This window comes from Triturus cristatus, chromosome 8 (genome assembly GCF_964204655.1).
Source record: "Triturus cristatus chromosome 8, aTriCri1.1, whole genome shotgun sequence".
Lineage (NCBI taxonomy): Eukaryota > Metazoa > Chordata > Amphibia > Caudata > Salamandridae > Triturus > Triturus cristatus.
This window is the reverse complement of record NC_140591.1, coordinates 1,267,381,107-1,267,395,111: the sequence shown is the minus strand read 5'-3', so window position 1 is coordinate 1,267,395,111 and position 14,005 is coordinate 1,267,381,107. Positions and strand designations below refer to the sequence as shown.

General features: G+C 45.8%; 1 protein-coding gene across 2 annotated transcripts in view; it reads right to left on the bottom strand.

Annotated features, from left to right (window-relative positions):
* Positions 1-2,849: 2,849 nt before the first annotated feature.
* Positions 2,850-14,005, bottom strand: part of CCDC80 (coiled-coil domain containing 80) — a 355,389-nt gene continuing 344,233 nt past the window's right edge. For both annotated transcript variants that reach the window (XM_085622971.1, XM_085622972.1), the window contains exon 8: positions 2,850-6,264. In XM_085622971.1, coding sequence (XP_085479097.1) covers positions 5,915-6,264 — 350 coding nt within the window. In that variant the 3' untranslated portion in view covers positions 2,850-5,914. The remainder of the gene's footprint in view (positions 6,265-14,005) is intronic.

Genomic DNA, 14,005 nt, shown 5'->3' with positions numbered 1-14,005 from the left:
GCAAATAGTTTAGTATCTGAATGCATCAGGGGTGCAGTGATTGAAGGTGTGGATGTTGATGATGCTGTTCGAGCAATGCTATAGTAATATCTAAGTAATACACCACATAGTATCATGGGTGCTTCTCCGTTTGTAGCGTTGAGGATAAGAACAGCGTATTATTTACTTGCACCAACTTGGTTAAGTAAGTTGTCCAAAAATGGTGAAAGAGTGAATTATGATATGGAGAACATTCGGTCCAATATCCAAGTGAGTCAATGGAGGAGTTAAAGAAGGTTGATGGGGTCAAAGGGACTAGTCTACAGATATTAGTAAAAGGAGATTGGGTTTGCTTCAAATCACCTTTATCCAAAGTAATGAAAGGTATGGTGACGTTTGGTGTTCCTCTTCAAGTAGAAGAGGTAAGTGAGAAATGTTGTGCCGTAAAGACTAATGATCATTGGTGTTATGTTGTGCAGGTGGCAAGGTGCAGGGATTTACCAAGAGTGATAAAGATGTCGGTTTTCCCAGGAGTCATAATGAGGTTGGGTGAGATGTGGTCATGGGCAAAAAGGTTCAAGTTAACGGTCATGTCATGGCTGGTACACAAAGTCAATGTGATGGCCATGTCATGGGTAGTGCACTAAATCAAGGTTCCAAACGTTTATGTGGAACTCTGAAGAAATTTGAAGACTTTATTTTGGAGTAGAGGGTATGGGTGTGTTGTTTTTTTATTATATGCTCTCTGAAATGAAATGTTTTATTTCTGTTATGTAACTTGTTTTTCTTTGATATGCAAGATCTTATTTCTGATATGATTTTAATTTTTTCTAGTATTGATTGCTGATATTCGAAACGTATCTTTGTTCTGTAGTATTTGCATTGGTTTATTGTTTAATTTTGTTGTTAGAGAAGAGAGATGTGTTATAACTATGCAAAAGGATTCTCAGTGATGTGCTTGTGCTTAGATTTCCAGGGTGGAGTGCTGGTGTTTGGACGTTCCAGACACCAGAGAGGGCCAGACTTCAGGCTCAGAGGACATTGGTTGCCTCCCGCCTTTATTAAAACTGTTTCTTGCAATATAAGTTATACTTTGGATGTCAACTCGCCTCCGTGTACGTGCCTTGTTAGTTCAGTTTTTATGAAATAAAAGCCATTCCAAGATGGCCCGCAATACACATAGAGCAAACAATAGGAAACAAAAGACCAAGTAGCACTTTGCAGGTGCCAGGACGAGAAAGCGATATGAGCAAAGCTTGAAAGTCTTATTTCTACCTTTAACAGATTACTTAGCAACTACAGATGACCCAGTAGCAAATGTATTGGCACCCCAGGTTCCCTTGGCCTAAAACCCTAGCTCCAAGTGTTCTTGAAATGGAGGGAATCTTTTCCCAGGGTCACTGTTGCTGGACACTCATACACTTAAGGTGGCAAGGTTAAAAAAATCACTTAGTGCTCAAGGCAATTCCCAAGAGCACAAAAACCTCCTGTGGTATCCTTGCCCTCCTGAGAACCACAACAATGAATACGCAAATTAAGAAAGCCACTGCAAGGTTTTATGAAGTGAGTCTTTGTAGCTTGAACAGCACCCTTTGGTGCAGCTGTGCCCTTTTTATTCCATTTTCCTTTGTCTTCCCCTTCCTTTTCTCTTCCCCTTCCCTCTCCCTTTCATTTTCCCTTTCTCTTTCACTTAGGTCCGGCCCAGCTGGAACAATTTTGTCCAAGTGGGTGCACTTGCACAATGGCAACAGTGGAACAGGAGGGAGGCCCAAAGCTCCTGCGATGGTGGACTACACACCCATTTAACATGGAAAAGAGTATGTCCAGTCAAAGAAAAAAAATCTTGTATGCGGAGGAATGCTTTTATTAAAGAACCTCACCCACCCGAGGGTGGCATGCTTCATCATTGGGTGTTTTCCTCACACCAGGACCACAAGGTACCTGGTGTGGGCTACAACTCTCCAACTAAGAGGAGCTAGTGTTTTAAAAGGTCAAGATTAAATCTAGGTTTGGGTGTGAAGCAGAGTGCTATGTATATAAGGTGCAGTGAGTCTTAAACTAGCTCCTGTTAGGCTAAATGTAAATTTAAACCCACCCAACCAGCAAACTCTTCTCCAGAGCCAGTGAGGAAGCTGGCTTTGTTCTCTTTGTCCTTCCAACCCCTTTTTCCTAGACTTCACAGTGGTGTGGGCTGGGCACAGCAGCATCCTGAGTGTGGTGGTGAGGGGGCCGGGGGGGGGTGGCTTTGGCACAGGGCCTTTCAGTAAGCCCCATAGGCTTTGCCAGGTAACTCCAGGTATCAGCAATTTCCCTCGATTTCTACTTGGGGATTTTGGCAAGTCAATGTGCTACAGCACCAGAAATGACTAATCCCCTGGGGACACTCACCTGCGTCGAGGAGCAGGCGGGAGGCGGGTAGAGTATAAAAATAGAGAGTGCATGAAAGCAGAGGAACAAGCAGGGAAGAGACAGCAAGTAAACACATGCACTCCACTGGAGTGTTGTTACTAAATAAATAAAAGCAGTCCCCTCAAGTTAGAAGGGAAAGGATGCAACTTCAGTCAGAACACTGTGAGACCGAGATGCTCCTTGGCAGGACACAAACAAGAATAGGAAGGGAAACCACCTAATCAAGAGGAGTCACCAGGAAGAGAAAACAAGCAGTCCAGTAATGAGCCATGGGCTGTCATAAAGCCAACTCTAAGGATATGTTATGTTTTGGAAACAAAGTGCTTGCCTATAGACAGCTACAGCTGTCTGTAACTGAGACTGAAAGATTACTTGGTGCTTTTATATTTGCTCCACTCCTTTCCATCTATGCCACAGAGTATTTAACAAACGTCTGTTTAACAAACTACTATCACACCATATTGTTCATAAACAAGTCAGTATTCTTTATTTAACAGAAAGGGTGTTAAAAAGAATGGTGGAATAAATACACCTTTATACCTCATGTTCTGCCACTCCAGCTGATCAATGACATCACACACACAACTGTGGCTAAAAAACTTGTTCTAAAACACAAAATTATTAGTGCAACGCAACGTCAACTTTTTCAAGGTAGTGCTTCAAGCCATATCCTGTGAATTCTGCAAACACTAATAAATTGTGTCTGTGTCACAGTCACTGCAGTCATCAGGATGTCGCCGAATGAGTCTCTGTTCTTTTTCTCTTCCAGGAAGTGTTTGCATGAGATGACTGTGACATCCTTGAGAATAGACAAACAACTGTCTGGTGTTCAGATACAACAAGACAGATAAAGGTATAGAAACTGGTAGAGCACATGCCAAGGGTGGACACAAGTCTAAGGGCCACATTCATCAAAGTCAGGATTTGCGAATCCAAAATAGAGAATTTTAAGAAATCGCTATTTAGGACTCGCAAATCCCTATGCATGTAGGAATTGCAAAAAAGAATTGCGATTCCTACATATTCCTTAATTGCGACTCGCAAATTGCGAATCGCAATTAAGGAATACCTACCTATTCATTCCTATGGGCCTAGAGGCCATAAGAATGAATGGGAATTACATGCGCAATTTGCGTACACCAAATTGATACTCGCAAATTGCGCATGCAATTTCATGGGTGCAAGGGTGCCATAAGGACACCCTGTTGCACCCCTGAAATCGCCATGTTAACACATGTTGCACACATACATGCCCCAAGGGCATGTGCGTGTGTAACATGAAACTTTGAAAAATGCACTTTAGTGCATTTTTCAAAGTTTTTGCAAATTTCCATCAAGTTCAAATTGACGGTAATTTGCGATCCCTAATAGCGAATTCACAATTTGAAATTGCATCATGCATTGCATTTCAGGCAATCGCAATTTGCGATTCCCTAAATGCATTTGCAATTTAAGTAATCGCAAATTTTGCGATTACTAAAATTCCCATTTTGCATTTAGGTTGATGCATCCCAAATGCTAAAATACTGGTCGCAAGGGGGCAGATTCTGCGAATCAGCCCGTTTGCGATCCGTATTTTCGTTGATGCATGTGCCCCTTAGTCTCTAATCTAAAAAATACCTCATCTTCACTCGAATTTGGCCAGCTGGTCACGAAAACCTCTTTCCCCCATTGAATTCAAACACAGGGAAAATCCAAAATTGAACAGAACATGACTCATACAGGTCTGCAAGGAAAAGCACCGAGGGGGTCACGTAATTGGACGTGTGCTTTATAAAAACTTTTGCAACATTACATAGCAACCAAAACTGGTTGAAAAAGGCCAACAATAAGGAATGTTCACATAAGCATGGGGTCAGCAAATTTCCAAAAAGTACAACGAGCGCATGTACCATGTTGCAAAGACCCCAATCTTTATGGTGTCAAATCTCATCCCCCTAGTAAGACTGGGTACCCCCCAAAAAGAAAAATAACAGCTCCCTGGATACCAAAGGCTGACAGCCATGGCCTGCTTTGAGCTTATGTTGGACAGTCAGTGGAGCTGTCATTTGCCAAACAGCAAAGTGATGACACTCCACATTGCCTTAGTCAAGTGGGCCCAGACAGAAGGAAAAACACACGCTTTTGTTACAAAATGTATACCAATGTGTTGTGATATACCTTCACTGCGACCATGCACAAAAACCAGTGAACTAAGTATTACTCCTTCATTCCTTTCTAAGCGTGCTCCAGCTTGCAACATGCCCATGTGCTGTGGAACGTCCATATGCTGTTGAACACCCATATGTTGTGGAACACCCATACGTTGTGGAACGCCAATATGCTGTGGAACGTCCATATGCTGCGAAACACCCATATGTTGTGGAACGCCCATATGCTGTGGAACACCCATATGCTGTGGAACACCCATACATTGTGGAACGCCCATATGCTGTGGAACGTCCATATGTTGTGGAACACCCATATGTTGTGGAACACCCATATGTTGTGGAACACCCATACTTTGTGGAACGCCCATATGCTGTGGAAGGCCCATATGCTGTGGAAGGCCCATATGCTGTGGAACACCCATATGTTTTGGAGCACCAATATGCTGTGGGCCGCCCATATGTTTTGGAATGCCCATATGCTGTGGAACACCCATATGCTGTGGAACACCCATACGTTGTGGAACACCCATACGTTCTAAAACGCCATATGCTGTGGAAGGCCCATATGCTGTGGAACACCCATATCTTTTGCAACACCCATATGCTGTGGGAGGCCTATAAGCTGAGGAAGGTTTGAGTACCTAGATTTTTCTTCGAAGAAATATATTTTGGAATATTTGGACGGTTTGATCTTGGCATGTTCTGTAACTAGATATCGCTCTTTCATTTTCAGGTCCGATGCTGCTTCTGTTCAAAAGTGGATACGAAAGGTCTTTTTTTTTTGTCATGTCTTGTGGACACTGCCGTTTTGAACATTCAAATAGTCTCTTGAGTGACATATACAGCAGAACAAATTATTCTGTGCAACATTTCGACTTTCTGACTAAAAGCAAAGACCTATGGGCTGTTACGTTGCTGCTTACCAAAGCAGCTCAAGTCTTTGGTCATCCTTACATAATTTTCCAGAGTTTTAAATTTTCCAATAAATAATACTTACATGAATTACATCTCTATACATATGCAGAGATTTTATGTATAGAGATATAGGCTTAAAAAACATAATACTGTCTACACAGGTCTTATTTCTACTTATAATGCAACACCCAGCGGAGTCAATAGGAAACATTTTTACTTAACACATTGGAATTCCAGACTCAAGATAAAGCAAATCTTATGTTCTTTAGTTATGTTTCAGTGCTATTTTGAAACCTTTGATTTGAAGGCTGGTGCATACTCAAGGGATTAAAAGTCTGCTAAGTGCACACCCTCAAATGCTGAGCAAGAAGGCGAGGAATGGATGCTGAATGTGGAATTTGCTAAGACTTTGGTAACGAGTTGATCCAACAGCAGATGGGTTGAAATTCCAAATTGACTTCTTAGTCATGATATCCATGGTAGTAGCCCTCATGGTGTCGGTAGTCATCCTGATAGCCTTCCTGGTAACCCTGATGATGGTATCCATGGTAACCATAGCCGGCATACTCATCCTCTGGGCAACGCATTCCCAGTGACTGCTGAATGGCCATTTCCTGCCTCCGGAGTTGCATGGAGTCAATGAGTTCATACACAATGGACATGGACCACATGGGGGAGGGATACCAAGACTTCACATTTCCATCCTTCCCGACCAGAAGCATGGAGAAATATTCAGGGCTCACTTGGAAATAGTTCCGGATGTCCTTCACAAGGTGAATAGGGAGGTCCTCACGGTCAACGCTGGAACTTCCTAATAGAAAATAAATAAACAATATTTATAATGACCCATAAACATAGGAAGATCATTTGAAGCTTGTCAAAAATGATTCGGTTGTAACTATATGGCAGGAAATGTTATTTAACAACTGAAAGCCTCATTTAACATAGAAAGTATCCTGGAAACGTAACACTGTCGAGACTAGTGGGTGATTGTATAATACCGCAAGGAGTCATCATTCTTAAGAAAGAAGCAATGCCAGACGTGGACACGGTCACTACGCCGAGTTAGTGAAAACGTCAACATATGGTTTCTATGTTTAGAGTGATGAGTGAGGGCCTAGGGGGTATTCTTGTTGTGATATGCATAGAACTAATCAATCCTTCACAGGGAAAAGCAGGAAGTTTCCCTGAACCCAGAAAATGCCATGTGTGCAGTGGACTGTGAAGGGCAGCAACCAGCTCTGATTCAATAGCTCTGCAGAACTCACTGAAAGACAAACCCTGGTTAATATGCATACATGTCTCTCTGAGTCCTTATACTTACTCTAAGCTCACCCCATATATTTAGGAATAATAAGACTTCTACCAAATATTTATTGCCTTTTATAGTCCAAAAACTCAAGGCTGCTGCTACACTCAAAGAAATGGATATTTTGAGTTTGGTGTTTCTACGTATTTCATTGGCATGAACAAGGGGCCTGGAGGCAAGAATCGAGGAGGCCTACACCATTTCCAGCATCTTCATCTTTCCAGAGATAAAGAGTTCAAGATGGTGCAACAGGCATCAGTTTCCCTTCCAAGCCCCCGCCCCTGATACAATTCAGAATTTTCCATGTTTAATTATGTCCTGTTCGGTTGCCTGGCCGTCATTTGCAGCACTGGAAATGATCAATTGAAGAGTGGCATGAGTCGCATAAATGACTTCTGTTCGTTTAAGAGAGTTTTATCAAAAGTTCAAATATAAAATTTCAACATTTTAGCAGAAATGAAGATGAAATTAAATGAACAATCAGTAATTATATTCACCGCTTCTCAGACTTCTGAAATGACAGCATGTAAAAATGGCGGCCCTTCACTTTGCACCATTTGTGTGGCCTATGAATAACATGCAAAAAGCAAACCTATTCGGCCCCCATTAATCATCTGGAAGATAGTTGTGAATTGGGGGCACAGCCCATATCGAGTGAAAGTCACAGCCTGGGTCAAAACGTTGTATTTGCTTTTTTTGTTTGACTCTTCAGCTAAGTGGCTCAGTGTAAGAAAGTGGCTCTGTATATACTGTTCCCAAATAGGTACAGTGTGTACAGAGTCCACAGTCCCCAGAGGTTTGACAGAGGTTAACGTTAGATATAACCTTACTCCCTAAAGTGGTAGCTTGGTCGAGCAGTAAGGCAGTATCAGAGGACAGTGTAAAGCATTTGTTGTACACATTCAGTCAGCAAATGGTCTCACACACTCAATAACTGAACTCTAGGCCAATGGTTTGTATAAAAAAATATATGGTTGTTTTATTTTAGAACCAACAATAGGTATCAAAATATACTTTCTCAGAATGAGATGCTTTAGTTAAATACTTTGCAATAGGCAATTGACTTTTGCAGGTAATAGTTACAGTTTGTTGCAATAGGCAACACAATTTCAAACACAATAATACATTGAGCTCAATGGGAAATTTAAGTTATGTGCAATTGATTACTTTCAGGATTACTTTTCTAACTCCAGGACTGGATCCTAGATTCAGTCCTGGGACAGTTTCTGGAAACAAGTGAGTAAATTCGTTTTAGTTACTGTTGTGATTTTTAAGCATGATTTTGCTATTTTAAAAGTTAACAAACTTTTTCTAATCAAATTACCAATGTTATCCTATGGAAGGAAATTCACTTAGCAGGTAAGTGGGGTTATGGTTACTTTTTCTAGGTCAGTGTTGGATCCTAGATCCAGCACTAGTGTACCACCTGTAAGCAGTGTGTTTAAGTTACACAGGTGATTTTTAAGGAATATTTATAAGTTTGCAAAATCGACACAGAAGAAATTTAACAGAAAAACAGTCAATGGTTTCCTATGAAAAAAATTCAAGTTACGGGTAAAGTATGTTCTCGTTACTTTTGTAATCCAGTGCTGGGCTCCTAGGCTCAGTACTGGGGCATCTATCTAAAACAGGTAAGTAATTAAGTTTTCACAGTTGGTGAGATTTTTAAAGAATATTTATAGTTTGTGTTAGAAATGGGATCTCTGGTTGGCTAGGGCTTGCGCCAAAGCCAGGCAGAGACCACCACTCTAAGTCAGGGCTGGGGACTTACACGCCAAAGATAACCCCTGCTCACCTCCTTGGTAGCTTGGCACGAGCAGTCAGGCTTATCCCGGAGGCAATGTGTAAAGCGTTTGCGCGCGCACACAACACCCTAGGCTCACCACAAAAGAAACTCCACGCAAGGTTATATATAAAAATAGTCTTTGTATTGTAATAAACACATTAGATGATAATCACATAATTTACACTGGGTCAACTGGCACTGGGCAGAATTTTACAGGGGACTATTTACACAAGACAGGGCCACCTGGACCCCTGTCAGAATTAGCACAAATCACCAATTGTAAATGTAGAACATATACCAACTGTAACACAAATTATAACTGTAGAGCACAACCAGTAACTACTGGCGCAATAATGACCTCCGCATTATCACAATAGAATCAGTTATAAAAACCTATCCTGTATACATCACAGGGGCATAAACACATTATGCAATCTCTCACAAGTCTAACTCATTAGACCCTACCTCCTATGCAGAAATCATATCTAGAGGAATGAAACACAGGGTGCGCAAAACATACTCCCTGAATTACATTTCCTAATACCCAACACAAAACAACCTCCTATGCAGAAATGATATCTAGAGGTATAAAACACAGGGTGCGCAAAACATACTACACACGGTACATTTCCTAACACCCAAAGCATTAAAACATATAAATCACAATAGTACTTCAATCACATTAGGGTCCAGGTTGCACCAGAACCTAAACGTAGCAGCTGCCCACTGCTTGCTGGGCAACTGAGAAAGTCAAGGGAAGCAAAGGAGTGCTTCTCACTACGGATTCAAACACATCCCCTAAGGAAAGAAAAACCTAAACGGTGCAGCTGCGCACTACTTGCTGGGCAGCTGTGAACAACAATAAAAAGGCAGGGCACTCACTGTGCCTCTTCTGTCCCTCTTAGGGACTATAGACTACTTCTGTGCAGAACGTTGCAGCTGCCTGCGCTCTCGCAGGGCAGCTGGGAAAGGAGCAAGGGGACCTGGCACCCTGGGGCTCTCTAACTACTATGGCCCCATCGTTGCAGCGGCCCACTGACTAGCGGGGCAGCTGTGAGTATGGATGCAAAAGGGGCTTTTAAATAACTTTGCCCCCAGGTTGGAGCCACGCACAGGCTCTAAAAATAAACATGCCCCTCACACGTGGTAGCATGGGCACCACTGGCCATTGGGACCCCCATTGGGGCCCTTTAAACAAATATGCCCCGATGGAGCGACCACGGGCCCCCCTGGCCCGTAAAACAGCAATGTGCCCCCCTCGTTGGAGTGGCCCGCAACGGCGGGTCCGCTCAGGAAGCCCCTACTCACCGGGGCTGCTCGGGGTCATCTGGCGGCTGGGATCGGCACCGACGCACATCAATGGGGGAGCCTCTCTGCTCCTCTGTGGACTTTGGTCTATGCGGCGTTCCGCGGGGCTTCCTCTATACCACGGGAGCCCCGCATGCGGTACTACGCTATCGCGGCCTGCTCCGGCCACCTCTCTCCTTCAGCCGGGCCCACTCCTGGGACCCGGGACTCTCGGGAGATACGCGGGGCTCCCTCAACTCACGGGAGCCCCGCAAGGCCTGTGCAGTCTTCCGGGCCGCCTTCTCCTGGTCGGTTTCCAAGGAGACGGTGTGCACGGGACATCCTCCGAAAAACCGGAAGTCCCGCCCGCCGCCAGGCACAATGCCGCCTGACTTCCGCTTTCGCCCGGGCAGCAGCGGTGATCTCCACCAGCAAAGTGCGGGGTGGGCTCCCGCCAAGGCAATCACAGCAGGGTGGGCACCCGCAGCAGCAACAAAGGCAACAGTAGGCAGCAATGAGGGGCAGGCTCCCTCCATTCAAAACCAATACGCGGGGCGGGCACCCGCAAACACGACCAATCAGCCGGGTGGGCTCCTGCTCGGCAGCCAGCATGGGGGAATCCCCTTGGAGGGGGACTCCCTCTACAGGACCGGGCAGCGCCGCACAGCCCACGCTCCTCTTCCCAGGGGAAAGTCAAAGCAACGCATAGCGCTCTTGAGGCACCACAAGCAGCACACAGTCCCTCAGGTCCTGGAGTAAAAGAACAGCAGAAAGTTCCTGTAGAGATTCAATGGCAAAGCAGGGCCCAGGGAGGCAAGCCCTCCAGGGCAAGGACAGTCTCCAAAAGTCCAAAAGAAGTCATCCAGCATCCAGGACCTCCAGGGGCTGGGCAGGGCCCAGGGAGGCAAGCCTTCCCCTGAGCCCCAGCAGCAGCATGCCCCTGGTAGATTCAAGTCAGAACACAAGAACAAGAACATTTTCATGGGGTCACAGCCCCTCTTTTATACAAAAAATCCTTTGTCTCCAAAGGTGCAGGGAAGGGGCGAACCAGATGCAACTGGTTCCTGAGCACTTTGTTTTGCTCAGCCCCTCTCCCTATTCACAGGACAGACCAGGGACATCAGACGCACCACAGGGGGTGGAGCCAGCATTGTGGAGGGAAAGCCCAGCCCTATTCAGGTCCCAGGTGTACTCCTCCCTGCCATCAACATGCAGATCTCTCCATTCACCACCAGGGCAGACCCATCCTGACTCCTGGAGCCAGGCACACCAGCCAATCACAAGCCAGACAGTCACTGCACATTTATTACACAGACATGCCAGCTTCTAGAAGTGGCACTTCTACACTAGACACAGTAACACCGCACACATCATCGCGCAGCATTCAATCTCACGAGTTCGCACATACCAAACTCGACCCTGCGCTCCTCTCACATCAGGACTTAACATGGTCACTCGGATCCCCCATGCATTCATATGGGAGGGCAGGCCTATCTCACCACATGCACTCAGAGAGCACATGCACTTTCCACTGGGACACAAGGTGAAAGTGCCTAGAGGCCTAAAACCACTAATACAACATAGGAAAAAGGCTAGGATAAATGCAAAAAGTTCTAGGGGTGAACTTGCCAGAAGGGCCAAGTCCAACAGTTTGCAAAAAACGACAAAAGAAATTTCACAGAAAAACAGTCAATGGTTTCCTATGGGAGAAAATTGAGTTAGTGGTCAGTACGGTCGTAAGTACTTTTCAGGGTCAGTGCTGGGCACCAAGGTCCAGCACTGGGATCTCTCCTAATAGCAGGTGAGTATTTTCATTTTCGTTACTCGGATGATTTGAAGTGAATATTTTAAAGCTTAGAAACTCCACACTTAGAAGAAATTTCAAGAGAAACCAGTCAATGTTACCCTATGGAAGAAAAGTGAGTTATCAGCTTTTGGGTAAGTACTCAACTGGCTTCCTATGGAAAAGCTCAAGGTCGAACAAAGGCTTCAAGCTCGGGGACGAAGATTCTTCAGGTGCCACCACCACTTCGAGAGGTATATTGGGTAGTTGGAGGATAGGTAGGTACCCAGGAGTCGGGCACAGGGGGACGCAGGGCACCAGGTGCAGGGGTGCCTTTTGGTGTCGGGAAATCTTACCCTCTGTTGATCGCGGTTGGGGGGTCCCTGGTTCTGAGGCTGCAGGCATCGTCAGGAGCGTCGAGGTGGGTCCTTGGGTGCCGGATTCGGGGTCACAGTTGCCGGGGGGACGTTCTCGGGGTCTTTGTCCACTCCGGCACGGGCCAGGCTTGGCGGGTGCAGAGTGTGCAGGGTCGCGGTTCCGGCTGATGCCAGGGATTAGATACTTGCTTTGAGCAGAGCCACTGCTCGTGGGAGTCCCAGGTGTTCAGAGTCACAAGGTAGCCAGGTCCTCTGGGGTTTGTGAGGTTGCTGGCCACAGGAGGTGCCGGGATTTAGCAGGAGCAGGTTTGAGGGTCGACAGGCTGGTAGGGCTGGGGCCAAAGCAGTTGGTGTCTTCCTCTTCTTAAGCAGTTGCACGACAGGTCTTCTTTCTTCTTGATCTTCTTTGCGGTTTTAGAATCTGGAATCTAGGAAGGAAGGTTCAGGGTGCCCCTAAATACTAAATGTAGGGGCGTTACAGGTAGGTAAAGGGCAGGGACCACTGGGTCCCTGTCCTGGGGTGGGTACACCCCCTATCCTGCCACTCTCCTGTGGAGGGGGGCAGTGGCCTAGTCCTGATTGGGTAGGGCTCCCCATCTTCAAGATGGTGAGGGCCCGGAGATGTGCTTCACCTCGCCTCCTCCACCTGAGGGGTGGGGTTGGCAGGGCTGGAACATCCCCTGTCCTTACTTGGAGTTTCCGGCCAGTCTTTCCGCCAGAGTGTGGGTCAGAACCGGTGGGGGCCAGTTGCTAAGTACAGCAAGTGGCCTGGAGAAGTTCACAAAGGCGGCATGCCTTTGAAGCTTTCCCCTGCCCATCCTGGGGGAGGAGACCTAGCCCCTCGCCCAGGATGTGCATTGTTGCAGGCCCAGGAGAGCGGTGGCTCTCCACCCAGGGGTCCAGCAACATGTCTGCTGTGTGGCAGCCTAGGCAGCCTCTCAGAAAAGACGTGGATTGTAGGTTAGGTTTCAGGGGACATCTCTAAGATGCCCTCTGTAGTGCTTTGTACATTAAATCCCACACTAGCATCAGTGTGGGTTTAATGTGCTGAGAAGTTTGATACCAAACTTCTCAGTCTTCAGTGTTGCCATTATGGTGCTGTGGAGTTCGTGTTTGACGAGCTCCCAGCACCATATACTCTTAAATGGCAGCACTGCACTTACAGTGCCCAGAAATGGACCTGGGTACTGTAGGGACACAGGGCTCATGCTCCTGTGCCCACACCACTGGCATAGGGCACACAGCTAGAGGGGTGGCTGATGTATGCCAGGGCAGTGTAGGTTGCGGGCATGTCACACAGGGATGTGTGCCATGTCGACTCTTTGTTTTGTCTTGTACCCAGACACTCAGCCTGCAAGGGCAGTGTGTTTGTGATAGGGTACAGGGCCTCTAAGGGTGGCACAATAAGTGCTGCAGCCCTTAGAGGCCTTCCCTGGTCAAAAGGCCCTGGGTAACTAGGGTACCATTTACCAGGGGCTGACATGTGGCCGGGGTTTGTCAATTTGGGTTTTAGGTTTTAGGGAAGGAACATAGGCCCTGGACACCTGATTGGCAGGAGTCCAGGGCACACTCAGTCAAAGTACATTCAGCAATTCAGCAAAAAGTGGGGGCATACCATGCAAGAAAGATGGCACTTTCTTACACTCAGTGAGTTAACACTTGCAATGATATTTACAGTATTCTGAATGGCACAAGTTTGAATACCGATAGGGCAGACTCAGCCTTTTATCTTATCACGGTATGTAATTGAGTACCATTGAAGTGGGTAATATTAATGAAGAAATAAACACGCCAGATGAGGTAAGTAATACGCTTTTTTGATGCAGCCTTCCTCTACAAAGCTGCTTAACTGCCTTCTCACTGACTGCCAACATTCTAAGGCAAGCTTCATGTCAACGTTCTAATACAAAATGAAGGATAATACAATAGGAAACAAGAAGGGGGTGGACAAAGGGAAGAAGATAGGGAATGTACCATTTAAGATAAAGTACAACACATCCCCATTTATTA